The following is a 21,012-nucleotide window of genomic DNA, read 5'->3' on the forward strand; positions in this document are numbered from 1 at the left end:
GAAAGTCTATACTTCAGTTGGTCAGTCAAGAGGCCTCTTTAAAGAGGACACTCCTCACTCAAGCAGTCAGTTCAAACTCAAACACAGGGAGAACGATGGACGTGCAGCATGGGAAGCAGGGAGGCGGCCCGGAGGGCAGCCAGAATGCATAGAAACAACCGCCAACTCCTATCCCACTGCCTCACTCCTCCCATCCCACAGGGGCACTTGGCAGAGGGCCCAGGTTCAGATGAGGGTCAGCATGGGAACCACCCTGAAAATGCAAGACAAAGATGGTCCAGATCAGCACAGAAATAGAACTGCCAACAGTGGCCAAGGTCTGCATCCCTCCTTGCTAAGTTAGGAAAACCAACAGGAAGCCCAGGAAGCCAAGTAGTAACCCCATCCCCTTCCCATCCACAGAAATCAGGCCTCGGTATCAGGGCCACGTGCATTGTGCATCCAAGAGACATGGATGAGTGCATGTCAGACTAACACGAGGTTTCTCATCAGCTTCATGGCGGATACACTTTTGCAGCACCAATTCTTTCTGTCTACATTAACTCGAACAGCACAGCAAAGTCCAGGCCTTCAGTCCTAAGGCCACTGGTTCTCAGCTGCCTCCACAGCAGACGTGCTGGGAGCGCTGCATTCTCTCCCAAGCAGGTCTGATAGCCACGGCATTTTCTTCCAGCTCCTTCTAGGTGTCAATGCATGTTCTGAAGAATCCACTTCTAGACCTGGGGTAATCAGGCCACCTCTGGGGCTGCAACCACACCACGGCTTCCAAAGCTCTGTCAAGAGTCCTTGCCTGGTCCCCCTGAGTCCATGGGGGCCTGAGTCCAAGCTCACCTCTTCAAAGCTGGTGGGTGAGCCCACTGTCCATGCCTGATGAGTCACACAAACTCCTGCCTTTTTGCAAGCCCAAAGGCTATCAGTTGTTTTAAAATGCATCACGGTACGAATTCCTTTTTTTTTTTTTTTTAAACAATCTTTTTTTCTTAAATGTAAAAAACACCTCGGTACAGCAGAGACAGACACGAAGGGCGGGCGGGAGGGCTGCATGCAGGGGCGTGCATTGGCTGCTGCCGCTTTGTAATTGAATTGTTTTAAACCTCAAACGAACAGGACTGCCGCTGTCACTCAGGCCCCCCAGAGTCACTGGCTGCGAAGGTTCAACCTCCAGCTGGAATCTCCTGATGCCCCTGTTAAAACAAAAGGTGGCGGCAGAACAGAGGACGATGAGAACACAGATAAAATTCCTGGGATTTTAGTACAATACACACATGGCTAAATCCACTTGAACAAGCAAAGAAGGGGAGAAGCCAATATTTGCTCTACAGCATTGCCTCCCATTTGAGTGTTTTACATGCTTTATGTATAGTATAGTACTTGATCTTCACAATTAATTCATCATGGACTGGAGGTAGGTACCACTTTCTCCCTCTGTTGATAACTAAAGAGACTGAGGCTTAGCAAGAGGAAGACTGCATACACCAAGTTTGGGGTCTGTCTGGTTACAGAGCAAAGCCCAGTCTTTGCCACCCCTCCCCTGCCCAGTCCCTTCCCCCCACCAGGTGTACCTGTGGCTGAGCTCACTGCAGTGGTGCGGCAGGGGCCCCTGAGCAGTGATAGTGAACATTGAGCCACTTGCCATCTCGGCGGTGCCACACCCGGGTCTCCTCCGACTGGCTGGTGCGAGGTCGACCCTGCCCGTCGATGTACTGGGTGAGCCGGATATAGGCGATGCAAGCTGCGTCCTCCCCAATCACGTGGACGTGGGGGTTTAGGATGGTGGTATGGATGGGCTTGCTGTTCTTGGACAGGACTGCAGGGGGCAGGGCAGGGAAGTGGAGGTAGTAGGCGTAAGGCTTGGGGCACTCACATATTCCTGCCAGGCTGCACCTTCTTTACTCTAGCTCCAGCGCCATTCCTAGAATCCCCAAGTGCCCCCTCATCACCCCCAGAGGCCAAGATCCCTCACAATATCAGTTTCATACAAAAGGAAGAGAAATGTGGGTAGCAATAATAGCAAACTCCTCTTTTCATTAGGTAGTGTGCTGAGGCTTTACATGCAAGACATGGATTTGTCCACTGCTATTATTTTCTTTACTATAAGAAGGAAAAAGACTCAAATCAAAGAAAATATTTAAACTCAGGACCATAAGGCTCTAATAAAAGCCTGTGGTTTGGTTTTCTACTTGGTTAGGCTGATGTTTAAAAGTTCTATGCTTGCTTTGCCCCATCTAAGGCTGAAGAGAAAAATCATGAAAGCAATACATTCAAAGTCATTTTGTAACTTAAAAAGAAAAGGCATATCAAAGTTTAAAATCGCTAAAGTACCCAGTTCAGGATCTCCCCCAAACTTCCAGGGTTCTCTGGGTTTGGAAAAGCAAAGGGAGCTGGACTACATTATCAGCATACGGTGTGCGTATGGTGACGCTTCCATTCGGACTTGCTTAAGTTCATCCAGTGCTATAGAAGCTGCAAGAGCCCTTCCTTGGAACCAATATAAACACTGCTTCTGGCTTAGACAGCGAGATAGCTTAGATAGCTAGGGCATCAGGCAGGCAGCTACGGTGTGGAGAAATCACACGAGGGAGTCAGTGGGAAAACAGCTACAACATAACACTCAGGGTAGAGTAAGAGCCGCCTAGAATAAAGTGGACAAGAGGAAGGAAAAATGAGGAATGAGGGTCTTGGAAAGTAGAGAAAGAGGGTGTGATGATTCAATTCTGGGACTTCTGGCAACTATTCAGACTATAAATCTCTCCCATCCAGATGCTTGGGTCCCTCAGTGTCCAGGGTAGCCCAGCCACAACTTTTGACCTCACAAATCAGCATTAGTGCTTTGTTACTTGCTTATGCAGTTTTATCCTGCTTTTACTTCCTTTACTGTGAGCCCTGCAGACACAGACCTTTCATCATTACTTGCTGAGATCATCTTGACTTATCTTGAAGGGTTTATAGTCTGTCTAGGAGAAAAGTGATGCTTAGAGGAATACAATGACTCTAACGGTGATGATCAACAGTGCCTTGATACAGCTGCCAAATGAACGGGCACTCGGCACTCGTCTTTTAAAAGAGCAGGACACAGGAGGTGAGCATACAGAGCAGGATGCAGCAGGAAGGCCAGATAAGGGGAAGATGGGCAACTAGGGGAAAGGGTGGGTAGGGACAGAGGCAGGGACAGAGGGGCAGGCAGGAGTATATCAGCAGCACGAACCCACTCACGATTCTCAAAGTAAAACTTATGGAAATCCATCCCCTCCACGAGGTTACCAAGGGCTTCTGGCTCAAAGGAAGTGAGGCCCGGGTCACAAATCTTCCTGCAGAAAAGAGGGCCAGGGGTGGGGTAGGGGGCAAAAACAGCCTGTCAGGCCTCAGTGGGAATTATGTGCCTTCTTCATCAGTGTGTCTGTCCCATAGAAGGTTAGCTAGTGGCTACACCAGACAAGACAACACTCCTCAGGGTTAGCCTTGCAGAGCCACTCAGCTGTCCTGCTCTTTCTCCCATGTCAGGACAATAGGGCAGGCTCGGCTGTGGGGGTCCACCTGGAAGGGGTCCTATGGGCTCAGGGCTCAGATATGGCCCTGTTCCCAGGAACACAGACACTTTATGAAAAATAGAGGTGGACTTGGGAGACGATCCATCTCAGGGCAACGGGTCTTTACTCACGTGTAGGCCTCAAAGTCTCCATTGTTGATGGCTTCGATCAGTTGTTCTGTGATCTTAATGATCTCCTGTTTTCGCACTGTTAGGGAGAAAAATCCACTAATTTACCGGTTGGGCAACTTCCCAAGGGACAAGAGAGCCCTCCTCCGTCCTTCAGGGATCCCTTACGGCCTCTTTGTCAGACATCCTCCTCCTGTCTTTTAATGCCCTGTGCAAGAGGAACAAGCCCACCCTTCACCTCATCCTTTTTGGCATCTGCAGAACCAAGAACTACCTCCTTTCTAAGCCCATCCAGTAGTTATGAATCTGTGGCCTTTGCCACCTTCTCCATCAACAACCATGTTGCAGTAAACAACTTGTTTTTAACAGCTGAGGAGCCTATAATGTCATGAACCCTCTAGTCAAGAGTCTTAGACTCTCTGAGAAGCAGCTCTAGGTACGGCTGTTCTCTGCCTCTAACCACTTATTTCTCTCACCAGAAGGGGCTCAGTCAGGTCTCAGTTACTACCACCTGTAGCCCTTACTCAGCAGTCCACCTGCCTGAGAGCAAAATCAAGCTAGAGATGAAGTTCCAAAAGGAAGAACAGAGTGTGGTGGATGCTTAGCTCTCTTTACACCGCCCCTGTCTTCCACGGGGATTTCCTGGGATAAAGGATCTCAGGCCTGTGAAAACCTCAGACAGCTTCTCACATGAAGATGGCTACACTGCCCTTGGATGAGCTTCAGAAAGACCAGAGAGCTATACCAGTCCTCATGTCAGGACGCATTCCTATGGAAGACCAACACAAGACTGGGAGGCAGGCAGCTGGTGCCCTCCTTCCCTACCCAAGGGGCACATGGTGATACCCTGCTCTCTGGGGTAGCTCACTTACAGACAGAGCCACTATTAGCAGGGGGTGTCTCTAGCGTAAGGGCGAGCTTGGACTGAGATCAGGCTAACCCTGACTGTAACTGGAGCCCCAGGCTGGTCCAGGCCACAAGCCTTTCCTCACAGGCGCAAGAGGCTGCAAGACAGACAAATGCGAGCATTAGAACAGTCCCAGCATGGCATAGCTGGGACAGCACAGCCAAGGGAGTATTTGGAAGGGAATGGCATAGCTGAAGGTGCAGCCAGGAGGGACTCCACAGACCACTGATAGGTGGGCAGCCCTGAGTGAGCAGCAGAGGGCTTTAGGGGAGCCAATCAGCTCCATTCTCTCTTTGGAGAAGCAGGCAGGTATGTCCCACATAACACTTTCCCCTGGGTCCCATCAAATCTTTTGCGAGGACCTGACTAGGGTCCTCGTGGGTGAAGAAGACTGGATTTAGAAATTCTCTAAGGGTACGGTGTGGGGCGATGAGACCGAGACAGGCGTCCTTTAACACAGACAGAACTGCAGACATAAGCATGAATCTCAGGAGCCCTGCCAGCTACCTCTGTGGTGAGTTGGGGACCCCTCACCAACCCCCACTTGGCAGATAGGGAAACTCAATCTCTAGGCAGCTCACACACTTCACAGACTTAAGAAGGTAGCGTAGCTGGAACTGATGCTTCTTTTTGAGACGGGGTCTCATAGTGTAGCTAGACTGGCCTTGAATTCAATGGAGATCCTTTGGCTTCAGCCACAGCCTCCTGAGTGCTAGGATTCTAATTGTGTAGCATCACACTTAGTTAAGATTCAAAATCACACCTGTCTCATTCAGAGCCCGTGTTCCGAATACGGCTGAGTCTCAGGAAATGCTAAACCCAAGATGATCCCTAGGTCGCCATGCATCACCATTCTTATTCCCACCCTCATGGACTTGACTTCTCATGGTTTTTCCCAGCTGTCACCAAATCAAGGCCTGCTACACATCCCAGTGGCTTTCTACTTCCCATTCCCACACCATGTTTTCCCACCCACTCTTCTCTGGGCTCCAAACTCAGACCTGCTGGGGACTAGGCCTCCATCAGGCCCCCGGCTCTGGCAGACGCCATACCCCTAAAGCTGACTAACAGGTAGCTGGCCTAGGCTGACCAGCTCTTGGGGAAATCCCTGAGGGGCTTCAGGAAGAGCCAGGGAGTTGGAAGCCAGAATGTGCCTCCCTCACACTTACTGGCTGAGGAGCAGAGAGAAGGCTGGGGCTGCATGCCTGCAGAGGGGGCTGTTCTGTCCCGGGGGCTCCGTCCTTCGGGCACCAAGCTGCCATTCCCAGTGCGGAGCGGGGCAGCTAGCCAGCCAGGGCAGGGCAGGGCAGGGCAAGGCAGAGCAGCCAAAACAAACAGAATAAGGCAGGTGAGCGAGCAAGCCGAACAGGACCCAAGCCACTGGCACTGCAGAGCCGGGGCAAGGTGATACCTGGGGCTGCTGTGGGCACTGGACCACATCCCACTCAGCTGGGAACACTGCAAAGGTGCATAGACCTAAGCTTGCAGCTTCCAAAGGAGCCTTAGAACATCCTATACAAGGTCCCCTGCTACTAGAAGACATTCAAGAGGGGCTAAGCCATGAGGCCAGCAGAGACAATACCTCTTACTCTGTCAGAGTCGAACTGATCTGACCTCACTCCCAGCAGCGTACACACTTATATGTACACACTTTCAGTGTGTTTGACTCTCTCCAACAGGGTCCTGCCCCACATCCTATCTTTCTGACGGCCCGGCAGGATGCCACTTATAGAAACTAAAGGCACAAGTTCTATGAGGCCAACCCAAAGAGCAGGAAGATTTCCACTGGTCTGGCCTCCATGTTCCTTATAGCTCTGGCATTCTGGCCAGCTTCAAGTTTAGGCTAGTGATCATCACAGGCCCACAAAAGCAGCTGCATGCAGCTTCAGACACCAGAACAGTTTTAATTCTGTCACTCCTGGTCAGAACTCAGGACCAGAGTGGAAACCCATCCCAGCCAGTCTGGGGCTGGCCTTGGTGTCTCTGTTGTTCCTTTCTCTTTTGGAGGGGAGAGGTGCTGGGCCAGGCAGTATTCTACCACTGATTCCTACCACAACCCCTGTCTTCATTTTAAAACTCGAAGTCCTACATCCAGAGAATTACCTTGGGTCTTAGGAAAGCCAGGACCGATTTCTGCAGATGCCTCTGCTCTGGGATGCTACATCATTATCAACAGGAATAGCTCCTTAAACACTGGTCCTAAACACAGCTAATCTGGCTATTCTGGACTTTGGTAAAAAAGAAGAAGCCCTTTTTGCTTGGTCACAAACACCAGACAGGGACCTCATGTCTCAGTACATGGAATGTAGTTTTTAGGTCAAGCCCCCTCTAGTGTAAGGAGGCACCAATCCCAGTTCCAGGGACAGAAAAGACTGATGTCCCATCAACGCTGAAGTACCTGGGTCACAGTTGGGGGCCCTTCCCTCCAAGGGACAGCACCTACCTTTAAGGTCTTCATCTTCTGTAGTGGTATTGCAGCTCTCTGTGGAGCCCTGCAGTGCAAAGAGAACATGTGTATGATTAGTCCTTGGACGCTTGGAGGGAAGAACAGGCTCCTCCAAGAGATGTCCAGAAGAACCTGAGAGGTTCCTGCTTCTATCCTTGCTCCTTGTTCAGAAAACTCTTTAGGTTCCAAAGTCTTTCCTAGGCTTTCATGTCAGGAAAAGGCACTGCCTAGTCACTCACGCTTCCTCTCTTCCTCGCGTCTTACTTCTCTACACACAGCTAGCTGCCGTCTATCGGGTATCACTACTGCAGCCTCCAGCTCCCTTCCTGCTGCTCGTGCCTTCTCCCTAGAGTTCTTAGCTATGATGAACTTACAAAATACAGCTAGATTTTATTTCCCTCTGATAAAAACTACCAGTAGCTTCTCTTTGCTGCTGGAATAAATGTAAATCATATGGCCAGACACAGCGGTGTACACCTTTAATCCCAGCACTTGGGAGGCAGAGGTAGGTGGATCTCTGTCAATTCGTGGTCTAAAATACTGAGTTCCAGGACAGCCGGAGCTACACAGTGAGACCCTCTGTTGAAACAAAGAAGCCATACTGAAAATCCTGCCTACTTCCCCAGCTTCTTGACTCTCCTACTCCTTTGGCCTTTGCTCACTAAGCTCAGCTCTGCTTGGTTCTTTCCGGCACTACCCAGGTCCTGCCTCCGCCTGGCGACCTGTCTGGCTCCTTCCCATTGATGTTCCATTTCTAGCCCAGACAGCCCCTCCGAGAGGCCATGTTCACTCTCTTTACTCTGTGCCACTTTCTTCTGAGAACTTATCACTATTGGATTTTATTTTATTTGATTGTTGGTATGTTATCTACTAGGTCTACCCCTCCCCCCAAAACAGAAATTTATTTTGTCCTCTCTACACAGCAGAGTCATGGTAGTCAGCAATGGTACTAAAACTGCAGGGGTGGAGGTTACAATACAGAGAATACTGTACAGTCTGGCTAGATTCTTGCCCTTTTGGGGTGTGTGTGCATGGTGTGCATGTATGCTACTGCATGTTTGCTGTGTACGTTGTGCATGTATGCATGGGTGTGAGTGCATATTTGCTGTGTACGTTGTGCATGTATGCATGGGTGTGAGTGCATGTTTGCTGTGTATGGTGTGCATGTATGCATGGGTGTGAGTGCATGTTTGCTGTGCACGGTGTGCATGTATGCATGGGTGTGAGTGCACATATGGAGGCCAGAGACTGACACTATTGTCTTCTGCAATTGCTCTCCACTTTACTCATGGATGCAAGGTCTCTGGCTGTACCCAGAACTTTGCGGGCTGTCTGGGAGGTCCTGTACCTACATGCCAGGTCTACAAGTGTGCACCACGTGCAGTTTGTTTTATGTGTGTTCTGGTGATCCGAACTCCAGTCTTCATACTTGCTCAGTTAGTACTTTTCCAAGTTTTCTCCAGAGCCTCGGCTTTCTTCTTCCTTCTAACAATTCTTCTCACTAAACTTCTATTTATTCATTTATTTATTCATTCATTCATTCATTCATTCGTCACTTGTTTGTTTGTTTTTTGAGACATGGTTTCTCTGTGTAACCTTCGCTATCCTGGAACTCACTCTGTAGACCAGGCTGGCCTCAAACTCACAGCGATCCGCCTGCCTTGGCCTCCTGAGTGCTGGGATTAAAGGTGTGCACCACTACTGCCTGTTCTCACTAAACTATTATTTTTTTAATATCCACTATATTTTATTATTATTTTTTTATTTATGTACATTGGTGTTTTGCCTGTATGAAGATGTCGGATCCCCTGGAACAGGAGTCACAGACAGCTGTGAGCTGCCACGTGGGTTCTGGGAATTGAACCCTGGTCCTGTGGAAGAGCAGCCGTGCTCTTAACCACTGAGCCATCTCTCCAGCCCTGTCTCCGAACTCACGGAGGCGACTATGACTGTCCGTGGTACGGAGTGGTGAAGCGACCTGCTCACAGGTCTGAAGCCGAGACCACAGTGGATCAATCTGACCGTACAGCCTCGGTCCAGAGTCAGTAAACTCTGTCGTTTCACAGAACGGAGTAACCAACACACCATTATTGCCTCGATACTGGACCCCACAAACACTCTGCACACTATCCACAAAACTCTCAGACTCCAGTGACTCAGTCTATTTCCTGCTGGGTGAGAAAGCAGGGTAGACCTGGTGGCCACTCACTCACCTTGATCCCATCTGTAGCATTGTGCACCACGGTGGTTTGTGGTTCCTATGAGAGAAGATAAAAATTACCCTCCAGATTTGGGGCCTTGAGCTCTTCCGTGAAGGATCCCCGCACCCTGACACGGCGCCCTTAGAGACCCCATGATGACCACTGAGGCCTGCCCACCAGACATCCCTACAGAACAAAATATACTGGCTCGACTAGAGTCCCGGAGAGGCAGGAAACCCAGGATTTAGTTGACGGCACTGGCTGGTAAAGAGAAGCTTGAAAGAGGCAGGCTCTCAAGACACTGAGAGGACAGAGGCCTCTGCACTTGAGTCTGTGGGTGTGGGGGAGCCCTACGGGGCAAATACACAAGAGGAGCTGTGGGATTCAGGTCCTGCCAACAGTGTTCATCAAGGGGTGCACAGAAGACAGGGGCACAAGGAAAGCAGGAAGAGAAAGTCTCCCAGAAAGACCTAGGATGCCCCTTCAGCAAGTTGATGATGGCCCCATGGCACCACACCAGATTGCAAAAAGGTTCACACGAAGTAGAAGGCATGGCAGGCATGATTAAACAATTAAACAAACGCCCCTCTCTTCCCAGTGTCCTCCGTGCTAGCTCATTAGCTAGCCAGCAGTAGCACAGAGAGCTGTGTTATACAGTACCCACTAAAGAACCCCGCGAGAACTGAACAGAGGGGCTCTCCAGGACCAGAGAAACTTTGGGGAACCCCCGTCCTCCTTCCTGTTCTTGACCATACGAAGGAGAGGCTGAGGCAGGTTCTATAAGGAGACCTCTAAGAACTAATGATCAGGTACCAAGAGAGCTCCTACCCTCTGCTTTTTTCAAACAATTCACCTCCCTGGCCCTGATAGCAGACCCACTGAGGGTGAGTGCTTGGGGATGGGAGGCCTAACTGACAGCCCTGATCACTCTTTCCCCAGCAGCAAAAGGTACAGGAGCAGTGGTTCTGCCATGCAGGATGGAGCATTGCCAAGCAGGAGAATGAAGGGGAAGGGGCCTGAGGGGCAGCACAAAGAGCAATCTGCTCTATGGAAACCAAAAATGACAAAAGCTGTGGGGTCCTAGGGAGGTATGGCAAGAAAAGGAAGTGGGAAAGGAGCAGGAGGCAGCCAGGGTCAGGTGGAGAAGCCGTAGTCAGAGGTACCATGGCCGTCTGCAAGGGCGCGGGCTCTTGGGCTGGGCTTACGAGACTGTTTTTGTTGTTGCTCTGTGGCTGAGACAAGAAAACAGATGGTTTAGTTCCTCCAGAGTCACCAACATTGCTCAGATTTGACTCCCAGACCTCCCTTGTCCCCTGGTCTGGCCACAGGTGCTACGCCTGAGGTGGCAACTGTAACACCACTATGCAGATGGGAGCAATGGTTAGAGAAATGATTTGAGTAAGAGAGAATTTGGGGGGCCCCAGAGCCCTAGCTCTGGAGGTATCCTCGTTGTAGGACTAGCCAAAGATCTGCTTGAAGGCACCTCTCCAGTAATGTCTGCTTCCTGCAGGTACCGCGCCGCTATAGTCACACCAGACCCAAACCAAAGACATTCAGGATTTCCTTCCCACACTACAGGTGGAAAGGACGGTGACTTAAAGCAGAACAAAACTGAAGACTCTGGCTCCCCCATGGCCCTTCTCCTAGCACCTGCATTTCCTTAAATGTAACAGTTTGAAGCCTGATATGAAGAGAGGAGGGAAATGAGCAAGGATACCTTGCCCGGGAGGTAGCGTCCAGAGAGAAAAGGGTGGAATTCAACTCTGAATATACAATGTAGCCACAGATCTCAGGGGACAGGACTTTGCTCTTTATCTTCCACCTGATAAAATCTTGGACTTGATCAGCTGGAAGTGAGGGCAGAGCCCGAGGAAGGGAAGGCAAATCTCGATGGTGGCTATGGCTGTAGTCCCAGTACTCAGTTCCAGGAAAGAACAAGCTGCCCAGCAAGCCAATATTCCTAATGGCAACTATGACCACCAGGGATATTTTCTTGCCTTTTAAAATGCTATAGAGTGGCACAGTCAAGGAGTATGGAGAGGAAAGAAGGCCAATATTCAGGGCAGAGAACCACAGCAATGCTCCCTGACTCTTCTGAGTTCTAAGCAGTTCAACTGAGCCTCACTGGGGCCCAATGGGGTCACAAAGGAGCAGCTTGACCACCCGAGCTCTTCAATAAGCACGAGACAAATGTGCATCTAGTCAGAGCATAAATGAAGATACGTTGATAGCCAGAGTGTATCTCTTCTCTTCTAGGACACACTCAGAATGCATCCAGACTCTTCTACATCTTGCCCAAAGGCCTTATGGACCAGATCTAAAGCTACATGACCCCAGTTAGTGGCTGAGGTTAGCCATGGAATCCTGAGTCAACATCAAGTACTAAAAGATGATATTGAAATGTACAGGCTGGAGAGGAGTCCCTGCGGTCAAAGAGAGAGAGAGAGAGAGAGAGAGAGAGAGAGAGAGAGAGAGAGAGAGAGAGAGAGAGAGAGACAGACAAATGGTAACTGCTTTCTTGTGTTCCTATCCTGAGACAGCAGAGGGCAGAGCTCTCTTAGCTCAGCTACTGATGCTGATTTCCTGGTTTCGGTTGATTGGAGAAGGGTGCCCCTGTTGCAAAACCCAGCTGACATAAAGACCTTTGCAGTGGATGAGGCTGAACATTCCATGGTAAGACATGCCTATCTGCAGAGGGCTGAGCTAACACCCGAGTGGCCACACCTCTGGTTATAATGGATGGTTTCATAATGACTAGACTGCTGTGTTCCCTTGGTGCCCAGTGTCCCATGAGAAAAGATGCATTTACTATAGTCTTTCAGTGCAGGCCTAACAGGAAAATGGGATTTTCACAGAACAAGGTTTAGAGCCAGGAGCCATTAGTTTTTCTCATTACATGGCTGCCTACTGAATGAATGTATGGCTCCTAGGAAGCAGCTGCTCATGCCTGGAGAACAGGCTTGATCTCTCTCTCTTTAAAGATTTATTGATTTTATGTACAAGTGCTCTATCTTCACGTATGCCTTTAAGCCAAAAGAGGGCATCAGATCCCACAAGAGATGGTTGTGAGCCACCACATAGTTGCTGGGAATTGAACTCAGGACCTCTGGAAGAGCAGCCAGTGCTCTTAACGTCTGAGCTATCTTTCCAGCCCCAGGCCTTATCTCTTGAGGAACGGTAAGTGAGGGTCTTTCCCCAAAGCCCCTACTGGCTTTACTCCATGCATTAGACTGTTGGAGGCTACCCAACCTCCACAGCAACCTTCTGATGCCCATTTGTAAGGCCACTCGGTGACCTAGGGTAACGGCCTCGCCTGGCAGGACAGGCCACACTGGTCCACACAGCACAGACATGCAGTGAGGATGAGTGACGCACACGCACATGGCAGAATGGGTCTGCATGGCTGGCAGGCGGGCACAAGCAGCATGGAGTGAGCAGGATGGGTGGGCAGGCAAGGCTCACCATTAGGTGCACGCTGGAACTCGACTTCCTTTTCTGGACACACCACAGCAAAAGGGAAAGAGAACGGGAAAGAGGAGGTAAGAAGAGAAGCACAGAGACATTGCAGGTTAGTGCACCAGCTTGGGCTCTGCATGAGGGGACAGAAGAGGAGGAAGAGCGGGACCCTGGAGTCCAGCATCAGAGGGGTTAAAACAGCACACAGATCACAGGCACACACACTCCTCCAGCCGCTGGAGAAGAACTCTTTCAAGTTCACAAACACAGAAAATTTAGCGTACCCTGAGAAGTCTGTCTTGTTCAGTCACAAGCATATGTGGGTAACATTTGACAACTGGGTTGACAGAACCAGCACACTGACAAGGGTACTCACATTCTCTACAGATATGACTGTCTGAAATGTGACTGAGTAGCTACCAGAGAAATAATAAAAGTTACCATAGGATGGTCTTAGCTTTAGTACAGCATTTGACCTCTGAACTTGGACCTCAATGAAGCTGTGAATGCTGTCCAAATAAAGATGGTGGACTCTTCCCACCCCTCTCCCCGCCAGACAGAGTTTCCCTGTGTAGCCTTGGCTGTCCTGTAACTCACTATGTAGACCAGGGTAGCCTCAAACTCACAGGGATCCGCCTTGCCTCTGCCTCCTGAATGCTGGGTTAAAGGTGTGCGCCACCACACCTGGTGGGCAGCAGACTCTTATCTTACATTTCAGTTTTGACACTCTATTCCTTGTCAGTATAGTCCTGCTACTTTAAACACTTTGCATGTCCTATTGCTTTTTGTGATTAATAGAACTGGAAGCACAGGGGAGCCGGTGACTAAAGTGCAGTGACCAAAGACGCAGAGATGGAAGCAGGGAGAGGGCGGAAGGCCATGACTAACTCCTCAGCCTCCACTAGATCTTCAGACCTCAGGTGCTGTCTGAAATAAGAGCATCAAACTAAGACCAAACAGCCAGGCGGTGGTGGCACACTCCTTTAATCCCAGCACGGAGGAAGCAAAGGCAGGTGTATCTCTGTGAGTTCAAGGCCAGCCTGGTCTATAGAGCAAGTTCTAGGACAGGCTCCAAAGCTACCGAAAAACCTGTCTCAAAAAACCAGGGGAAAAAAAAACCCAATTAAGACCAAACAGCACACTAAAAATACACCAGAGTAGACTAAGAGGTTAAGGGTAATTATGACTTTTATAATTAGCTCACTGGGAGACAGACGTCCCCTTAGAATATGTCTGTTGCTTGAGTTTTGTACATTCACTTAATGACATCCAATCCCATTTACTGAGGGTTGTTCTGGGCATAATAAACATATCTGAGAAATGGTTTTTGTTCTCCCAGGACCAACGTTCTACTTTAAAGAGATGTTTTTCTGGAAGGAGGCTACTAATACTTAAAAGAGTATTTCAGAAGGTAATGGGGTATGTGGGAGTATGTGTACATGTATGTCATAATAAAACCCATTACTATGCATAATTTATATACAAAACATTAAAAATAACATTTATCCATAATTTGGATATGAATTAAAGGGAAAAAACCCCCTATGGTAGGGTTCCTTTTGCATTAGTCCTTCATTCTGCTCTGAGACAGGGTCTTGCTATACAGTCTGGCCCTGAGCCTGCAATCCCCATGCCTGTGTCCTGTGGGTAGTTAAATCACAGGTACGTGCTACCACACTGGACTTCTATCAGCTTTTTTCTTTGTTTTAGAGCAGGGCTTCAAGGAATTCAGACTGCCTTTAACAAAGCTATATAGCCAAGAAGAACCATGCCCTCAAAGGAGGCAGTCACCTTGTATGTGTATTGATCATTGTCATCTAGCTAGCTCCCCACCCAGCGCTTATCCCCTTACCCAAGAAGTATTCATACTTGTTCTTCTTCTCTAGGGATCCTGTTTCCCCCTTTGAACAGGTACTCACTGCGGCCCATTCTGGCCTTGAACTTTGTGGCGTTTCTCTCTAGCCTCAGCCTCCCAAGAACTGGGATTCCAGAGCGAGTCACTAAACTTAGCATCCTACTGATGCTGCGAAGGAAGGGCCCTGCCTTTGTTAAGTTCCAGAGCGTCTTAACAGATGCCTGACAATTGACATCAGATCAATAAACGTGTGCTGGGCTGACCAGGTCTGCTGAAGGTAGCCTTCCCCGAGCTAAAGCAAGAGCACATCTCTAACGTCAACTCTGAGAAAGGGCCAGGCACTCAGTCCAGGCCTGATCTTGGTTCTGGTGATTTTTGGAGGCTGGTGGTAAAAGCCATTGCAATCATTTTCCCTGGACCTTGCGTTCAGACGGAAACCTTTCAGCTGCTGCTTCTACCTCATGGGAAGTATGTTCCTAGCTTTTCTCCTGGATGCTCTGCTCATCCTGAACAATCCTACAGGCAAACCAATCATCCTTTTTACTCCCAGGCAGATTCCCAGTGCCTGCGTCTTTCAGTTTCTCTGTTCATCTTTCCCCACACACAGCTGGTCGTCTTCTCAACCAGAATACCACATAAATGTTTAAATGCCAGGTCTCTTTTAAAGGACCATGTCTGTTCTATTCGAAAACTGTACATAAATTTAAAATTTTGCACAATTAAAGGGCTAAGGCCTCATTTTCATATTCAAAACAACTGCTCAAAAAGTACTCAGTTTTAACCTTTAAAATTTAAAAAACAATTGGATGGCCACTCCGGCCTGAAATCAGCAGAAGAATGCCACGCTGCCCAAAGGGAGGCCTCAAAGAATTTGAGTGTTTGTGGTCCCTTTCAGTCCGTTCTTCCAAAGTGGTGGTGGTGCACACCTTTAATCTCAGCACTCCGGAGCAGAGGCAGGAGGCTCTCTGTGAGTTTGAGGCCAGCTTGGTCTACAGAGTGAGTTCCAGGACAGCTAGGGTTACATAGAGAAATGCTCACTTTCCCACAGACCCTGGGTCACTAGCATCAGCCTTCAAAGAAACCCAAACAGAACTTCAAGTTCTTCAATTCAGAGCCACTGGGTACAGGACCCACTCAAACCAATGTAGCTGTCTTGAGCATCTCACAGAAACAGCTAAGCTGAGGGAAGAGAACTTTTCTGAGAACAGTCAGCAGAAGAAATCGGGGACAGGAGCATTGGAAAGGGTAGACAGATTCTAGAAGAATCCGAATGCTCAAGCTCAGGACCTTTACTGGCTTCCTTCACAATTCTGGACATCAGCTCAAATTTCAAGAGAGCCCACAAAGGTCACATGCCCACACTTGTCCCACATTTATCTTCTTCCCTTTTCTTCCAATCACACAATTGACCATCTACACATTATTGAATAAGAAAGACTACAATCACACTATAAACAATTTGAAAAGCAAAGGGGAAAGTGAGTAAATTTTGCTCAATTTCCTATTGCTCTTAGAGCCTTTTCTTATGCAGTTAAAATATTATTATAAGCTACATGTTAGTTTATGTTATACTTTTAAATTAGGGGCTTTTATTTTTGTTCTTCCCTTGAGACAGAGTTTTTGTGTAGCCCTGGCTATCTTTGAACTCTCACTTTAGACCAGGATGGCCTCAAACTGACAGAGATTCTCCTGGCTCTGCTGGGATTAAAGGTGTGCACTACCGCCACCTGGCTAAAATTAGCATTTTGAGTTTAAAAATGATTTATTTTTGAGGCCTTGAACTCACTATGCTGCTGAGGATAGCCTGTACTCCTGACCTTCCCGCCTCCAGGTGCTAAGAGTACATGCATATATCCATTTGTCCACTAGTTTCATTTTGTTTTTTTATTAGATAATAATTTGATTTGCTTATTAATATTAACGCATAGTCCAGGTGAAAAGTTTGGAAAGTAGAGAAAAACCACATGACAGGAAAAGTTTTAGAAACCCCAATGTTACCATATTTCCCATCACGTAGTAAAGCTATGATTAAATACTTCAGAGAGTTTTCTTTTGTTGTTGTTTTTCTATATAAATATTGTATACTGAATTAAGAATCTAAAATGATGCTGTATTTTAAAAACTATAACTTAGGGGCTGGAGAGATGGCTCAGCCGACACTTGATGCTCTCGTAGAGGACAAGGGTTTAATTTCCAGTGCCAACATGGCAATTCACAGCTGGCTACTCCAGCTCCAGATCTGCCTGAAGAGGTCCAGAGGAGGGTCTCAGATCCCCTGGAGCTGGAGTTACACTGTTGCAAGTCACCAGAGGTGGGTGCTGGGGACTAAACTCTTCTGGGAGAGCAGCAAGTGCTCCTAACTCCTGAATTAGTTTTCCAACCGAAGATTAGTAACTCTAATGGTCTATTAAATGGAATTCTCATTATTATTTAATCATTTATTTCCAGCTGACTTTTGAAACAGTTTCTAATTTTTTTCATATAATGTCATATAAAACATCTTTCTACTTTCAGCTTTTCCTATTTCATATTTCTTTAGGAGAATTCTTAGAAGAAAACGCCCAGAAGCAAAAGTAGGAACATTTGTATGGCTTTTGACATTGGTTTTTTTTACTGCCATCACAAACTTAAGAATCAAAAATCACACACACACACACACACACACACACACACACGCACACGCGCGTGCACACAGAGTCTCTCTGCGTATCCCTAGCTGTCCTGAAATTGTAGACCAGATGCACTGTTTCAATTTGCATTTCATTGATAGTAATAAGGATAAAAGTTTTCATCCTGACCTATTTTCATCTTCAGATGATCAATGGATCTTCTTAGATTATCTTTCTGGGGTTATATTTGTTATACTCTTTAATAAAAGGATTCCCATGCTACCCACCTACTGTGAATGTTTTCCTAGACTCTCCATTGTGTCTCCCACACTTCCTGCCACCTGCCAGTGCTAAGGACTGATCATTGGATCCTCTGGAAACAGAGTTACAGAGAGTTGTGAGCTGCCATATGGGTGTTGGGAACCCAGGTCCTATGCAAGAGCAAAAAGTGTTCATCCACTGAACCATCTCTCCAGCCCAAATCAGTATTTCTGGTTGGTGTATCTTTCTGTTGTGTAGAGGATCAAACCTAGAACCTCATGCATGCTAAGGAAGTGCTCTACACCTCTGGTTCTGGAACCTGTATACGTTACAATTATCTTCTTAGGCTAAAGTTACACAGTTATACTGGAGTCATCTTTGAAACCCATTATCTTAAAAGTTTTGAGTCTGTCTGAAACTCAAGTCACAAAGAGAGACATGATTTGGCATATACTTACAATCCCAGCACTTAGGCGGGAGAAGCAGGAAAATCAAGAAGTTCAAGGCTAAGAATGGACTTTCCCCTGGGTTCTGCCACGTGGTTCCCAGGGTCATTAAAAATGTCTCCATCAGCTATGCCACCTGTCCCTTAATCTCAACTCAATCAAAACAAAATTCTCACTTGAACAGTCATTTTATTCATAACTACTCTGTTCAATAGTCAAGACTGGAAACCTTGACATTGTCTGATGAATTTTCTTTTCTTCTTTCTGTTTCTCATTTTTTGAGACAGGGTCTCTACATAGCCCAGGCTGTCCTGGAACTCACTATGTAGACCAAGTTAGCTATGAATTCACACAGATCTACTTGCCTCTGTCTTTTTTTTTTTTTTTCAAGACAGGGTTTCTTTATATAGCCCTGGCTGTCCTGGAACTCTTACCTCTGCTTCTTGAGCCCTGAGATGGAAGGTGTTCACAACTATACACAGATAATTATAATTAATTAATTAGTTAATTCAGTCAGTCAGTCCTTCCTTTCTTCTTAAGACAGTGTTGCTGTGCTATGTGGCTCAGGCTGGACTTGAACTTCTGACCTTCTTACAACACCTCCACAGTGCAAAGTTTACAAGAACGCAGCGCAATGCCAGCCAGTGGACTCTTCTAAAATCATCCATACCAGAGTGAGACTTTTCAGGGACACTTCTAACAGCAGGTGCTCCCTGTGTCATGGGTGTAGCCAGACTATGACTTTAGGTAGCCTCTATTCTGAGTAGTTGGAATCTGTGTCAACCTACTTGTCAATAATTTTGAATATTTTCCCTTGATACTTCTGACTGTCTTTTCTTCTGGACCTTCTATCTCCAGATTATAACTTTTTTCTTTCTTTCTTTCTTTCTTTCTTTTTTTTTTTTTTTTGGTTTTTCGAGAGTGTTTCTCTGTGGCTTTGGAGCCTGGAATGACAGTCCTGGAACTAGCTCTTGTAGACCAGGCTGGCCTCGAACTCACAGAGATCTGCCTCCTCTGCCTCCCAAGTGTTGGGATTAAAGGCGTGCGGCACCACTGCCCGGCTCTATAACATATCTTGCCTCTGCACACAGCTCTTTCCTTCTTCCACTCACCCATGCACACTCAGACATATCTATTTTCCTTGATATAAGGATTGAACCCAGGGCCTCATATGAATATTAGCGATACCCCTAGCCCTTCAAATCTCTCTTACTTACCATAGCTCTCCTATTCAGGCACACAGTATTTTCCATAGTCTAACACACAAACTTTCAATTCTATTGCTCAATTGGATTAATGTGGCTGTTTTGGTTCCTGCAGTGCCAAGGAATGAAAGCCAGGACCTTTGCTGTTCTCTCCCACTAAGCTATAAAGTCCCAACCCTACAGTGCCAGTCCTAGTTTTGACTGATTTTTCTTCCTTCTCATTCCCCTTTTCTATTAAAACAAAAAAAGTGAGGTCAGGTTTTTCTATGTTATTTGAAGCTGGCCTTACTCTCACTATAATTATGCCTCAGCCTCCCAGGTACTAGAATAACAGTATCCACCATATCCACCATTCGTCTCGTGTTCTAGCTGAACAGAAAGATTAATATGTATGACAACTCATACAAATGCACTTTTTTCAGATAACAGAAGTAACACTGTCTCATTTAAGAGTGAGAAAAAAATGAAGGCTGTTCTCTCTTGCCCTCACCTCCAACACCATACCTTAAACAACCACTGAACAGTCTCACCTTCCTGTGCTCCTTAAGCTTGTGCCCAGAGCTTTTGGCCTGGGCCACTTTGCTGAGAGCCCTTTTCCCTGTTTGGTTTCCTCATCTTGAGCATGCCTAGAACCAGGTGGCCACCCCTAAACCCCAGTTCCACACAAGCAGGTGTGAGTGGCACCTAAGCTCCCTTCCTAGTAGCAGAAAGACACAAAAGCAAACATGCAGAGAAGAAGGGAACAGCAAAGGAGCAGGGAGGGGAACGGGAACCATGAACATAAATGTGGGCATACGCTCCTGGGAAAAGGCCCAGCTTGTGCTTTTGCTAGACAGTATGGCTTAGGTAATGTCTTGCTTTGAAGTGTGTCAGGTGGTGGGTCTCAAGATAGGATTCCTACCCCGTATCCCAGCCCCAGGACACTTGCTGCCTCCCATGTGCCTGTGTACCCTGTATCCTGTAAATGCCCGCATCTCAGCTCAGCTAAGGCCCTCTTATTCCCTGAATCACACAGAGAAAACCCTTTTACCGATGGAAATGAGCTGTGACACACCACTGCCCCTTCACTTACAGAAGCCTGAGACTCCCAGTCAGTGGCACCTCACCTGGGATATAAAAGTGGTTTACAGCCGGGCGGTGGTGGCGCACGCCTTTAATCCCAGCACTCGGGAGGCAGAGGCAGGCGGATCTCTGTGAGTTCGAGACCAGCCTGGTCTACAAGAGCTAGTTCCAGGACAGGCTCCAAAGCCACAGAGAAACCCTGTCTCGAAAAAACAAAAAAGAAAACAAAAACAAAAAGTGGTTTACAGAAAAACACCAGAAAGGCAGTAGTGGCTTCAAGTTCCCAGTATGGGTTCCCTGCCTGAGTTACCATGGTGCACTAGTTGGCTTTGATTAAAAGAGGTTATGCAAAAAGGGATAAGATGACCCAAACGGCCCAAACAAAATCAGAAACCTGGAGATGAGGCTGGTATGGAGAAGTCAGGCTCTGGGAGACTGGATCTGGACCACTCTCCCCGTATCTTTCCTATCTACTATCAGGAGGCCCATATCCCTTCTTCCCTCTCAGGCCAGTAGAACCTGCAGTTCCGAGCACAAAGGCTTAAAACAAAACAGCAAGGACAAGGTTCCTAGGGAAAAGGAAAACAAGATGCCCAGAGTCCCTCAGCAACTGCTGGAGAGAAGTCCATCTCTGGCCAGAGGACTGGAGAAACACCTACCTTGACACCGCCATCTGACTTCTTGTTCAATAGGCTTTTGGCAGCTGTGAAAACAAAGAGGCAAGTCATGTCTCGGCATCACATCCTCTCTTCACCTGGCAGCCAGATCTGCGCAGAACTGCTGCGCTAACAAGGGGCCAGGAGCCTCCACAGCTCCTGACAAGAGGCCGTTGCAGCAGCTCCTCTGCAGGAAGGGCATCCCGAGGGCTTCAGAGCCACGGCACTCTAGGACCTTCTCTGCCATGGATGA

The 21,012-nt window shown here is 47.7% G+C and overlaps 1 protein-coding gene across 12 annotated transcripts in view; it reads right to left on the reverse strand.

Annotated features, from left to right (window-relative positions):
* Positions 1–1,033: 1,033 nt before the first annotated feature.
* Positions 1,034–21,012, reverse strand: part of Camk2g (calcium/calmodulin dependent protein kinase II gamma) — a 55,891-nt gene continuing 35,912 nt past the window's right edge. For 6 of the 12 annotated variants that reach the window (XM_038310648.1, XM_038310657.1, XM_038310655.2 and 3 more), the window contains 9 exons: positions 20,763–20,806; positions 10,373–10,441; positions 9,222–9,266; positions 7,006–7,054; positions 5,732–5,845; positions 3,659–3,734; positions 3,214–3,308; positions 1,563–1,807; positions 1,034–1,184 (listed from right to left, as the gene is read on the reverse strand). In XM_038310648.1, coding sequence (XP_038166576.1) covers positions 1,575–1,807; positions 3,214–3,308; positions 3,659–3,734; positions 5,732–5,845; positions 7,006–7,054; positions 9,222–9,266; positions 10,373–10,441; positions 20,763–20,806 — 725 coding nt within the window. In that variant the 3' untranslated portion in view covers positions 1,034–1,184; positions 1,563–1,574. Of the gene's footprint in view, positions 1,185–1,562; positions 1,808–3,205; positions 3,309–3,658; positions 3,735–4,527; positions 4,660–5,731; positions 5,846–7,005; positions 7,055–9,221; positions 9,267–10,372; positions 10,442–20,762; positions 20,807–21,012 lie in introns of those variants that run through there. The other 6 variants (XM_038310649.1, XM_038310650.1, XM_038310653.1 and 3 more) reach the window with 6 other exon arrangements.

The sequence above is a fragment of the Arvicola amphibius genome, chromosome 13 (assembly GCF_903992535.2).
Source record: "Arvicola amphibius chromosome 13, mArvAmp1.2, whole genome shotgun sequence".
Classification (NCBI taxonomy): domain Eukaryota; kingdom Metazoa; phylum Chordata; class Mammalia; order Rodentia; family Cricetidae; genus Arvicola; species Arvicola amphibius.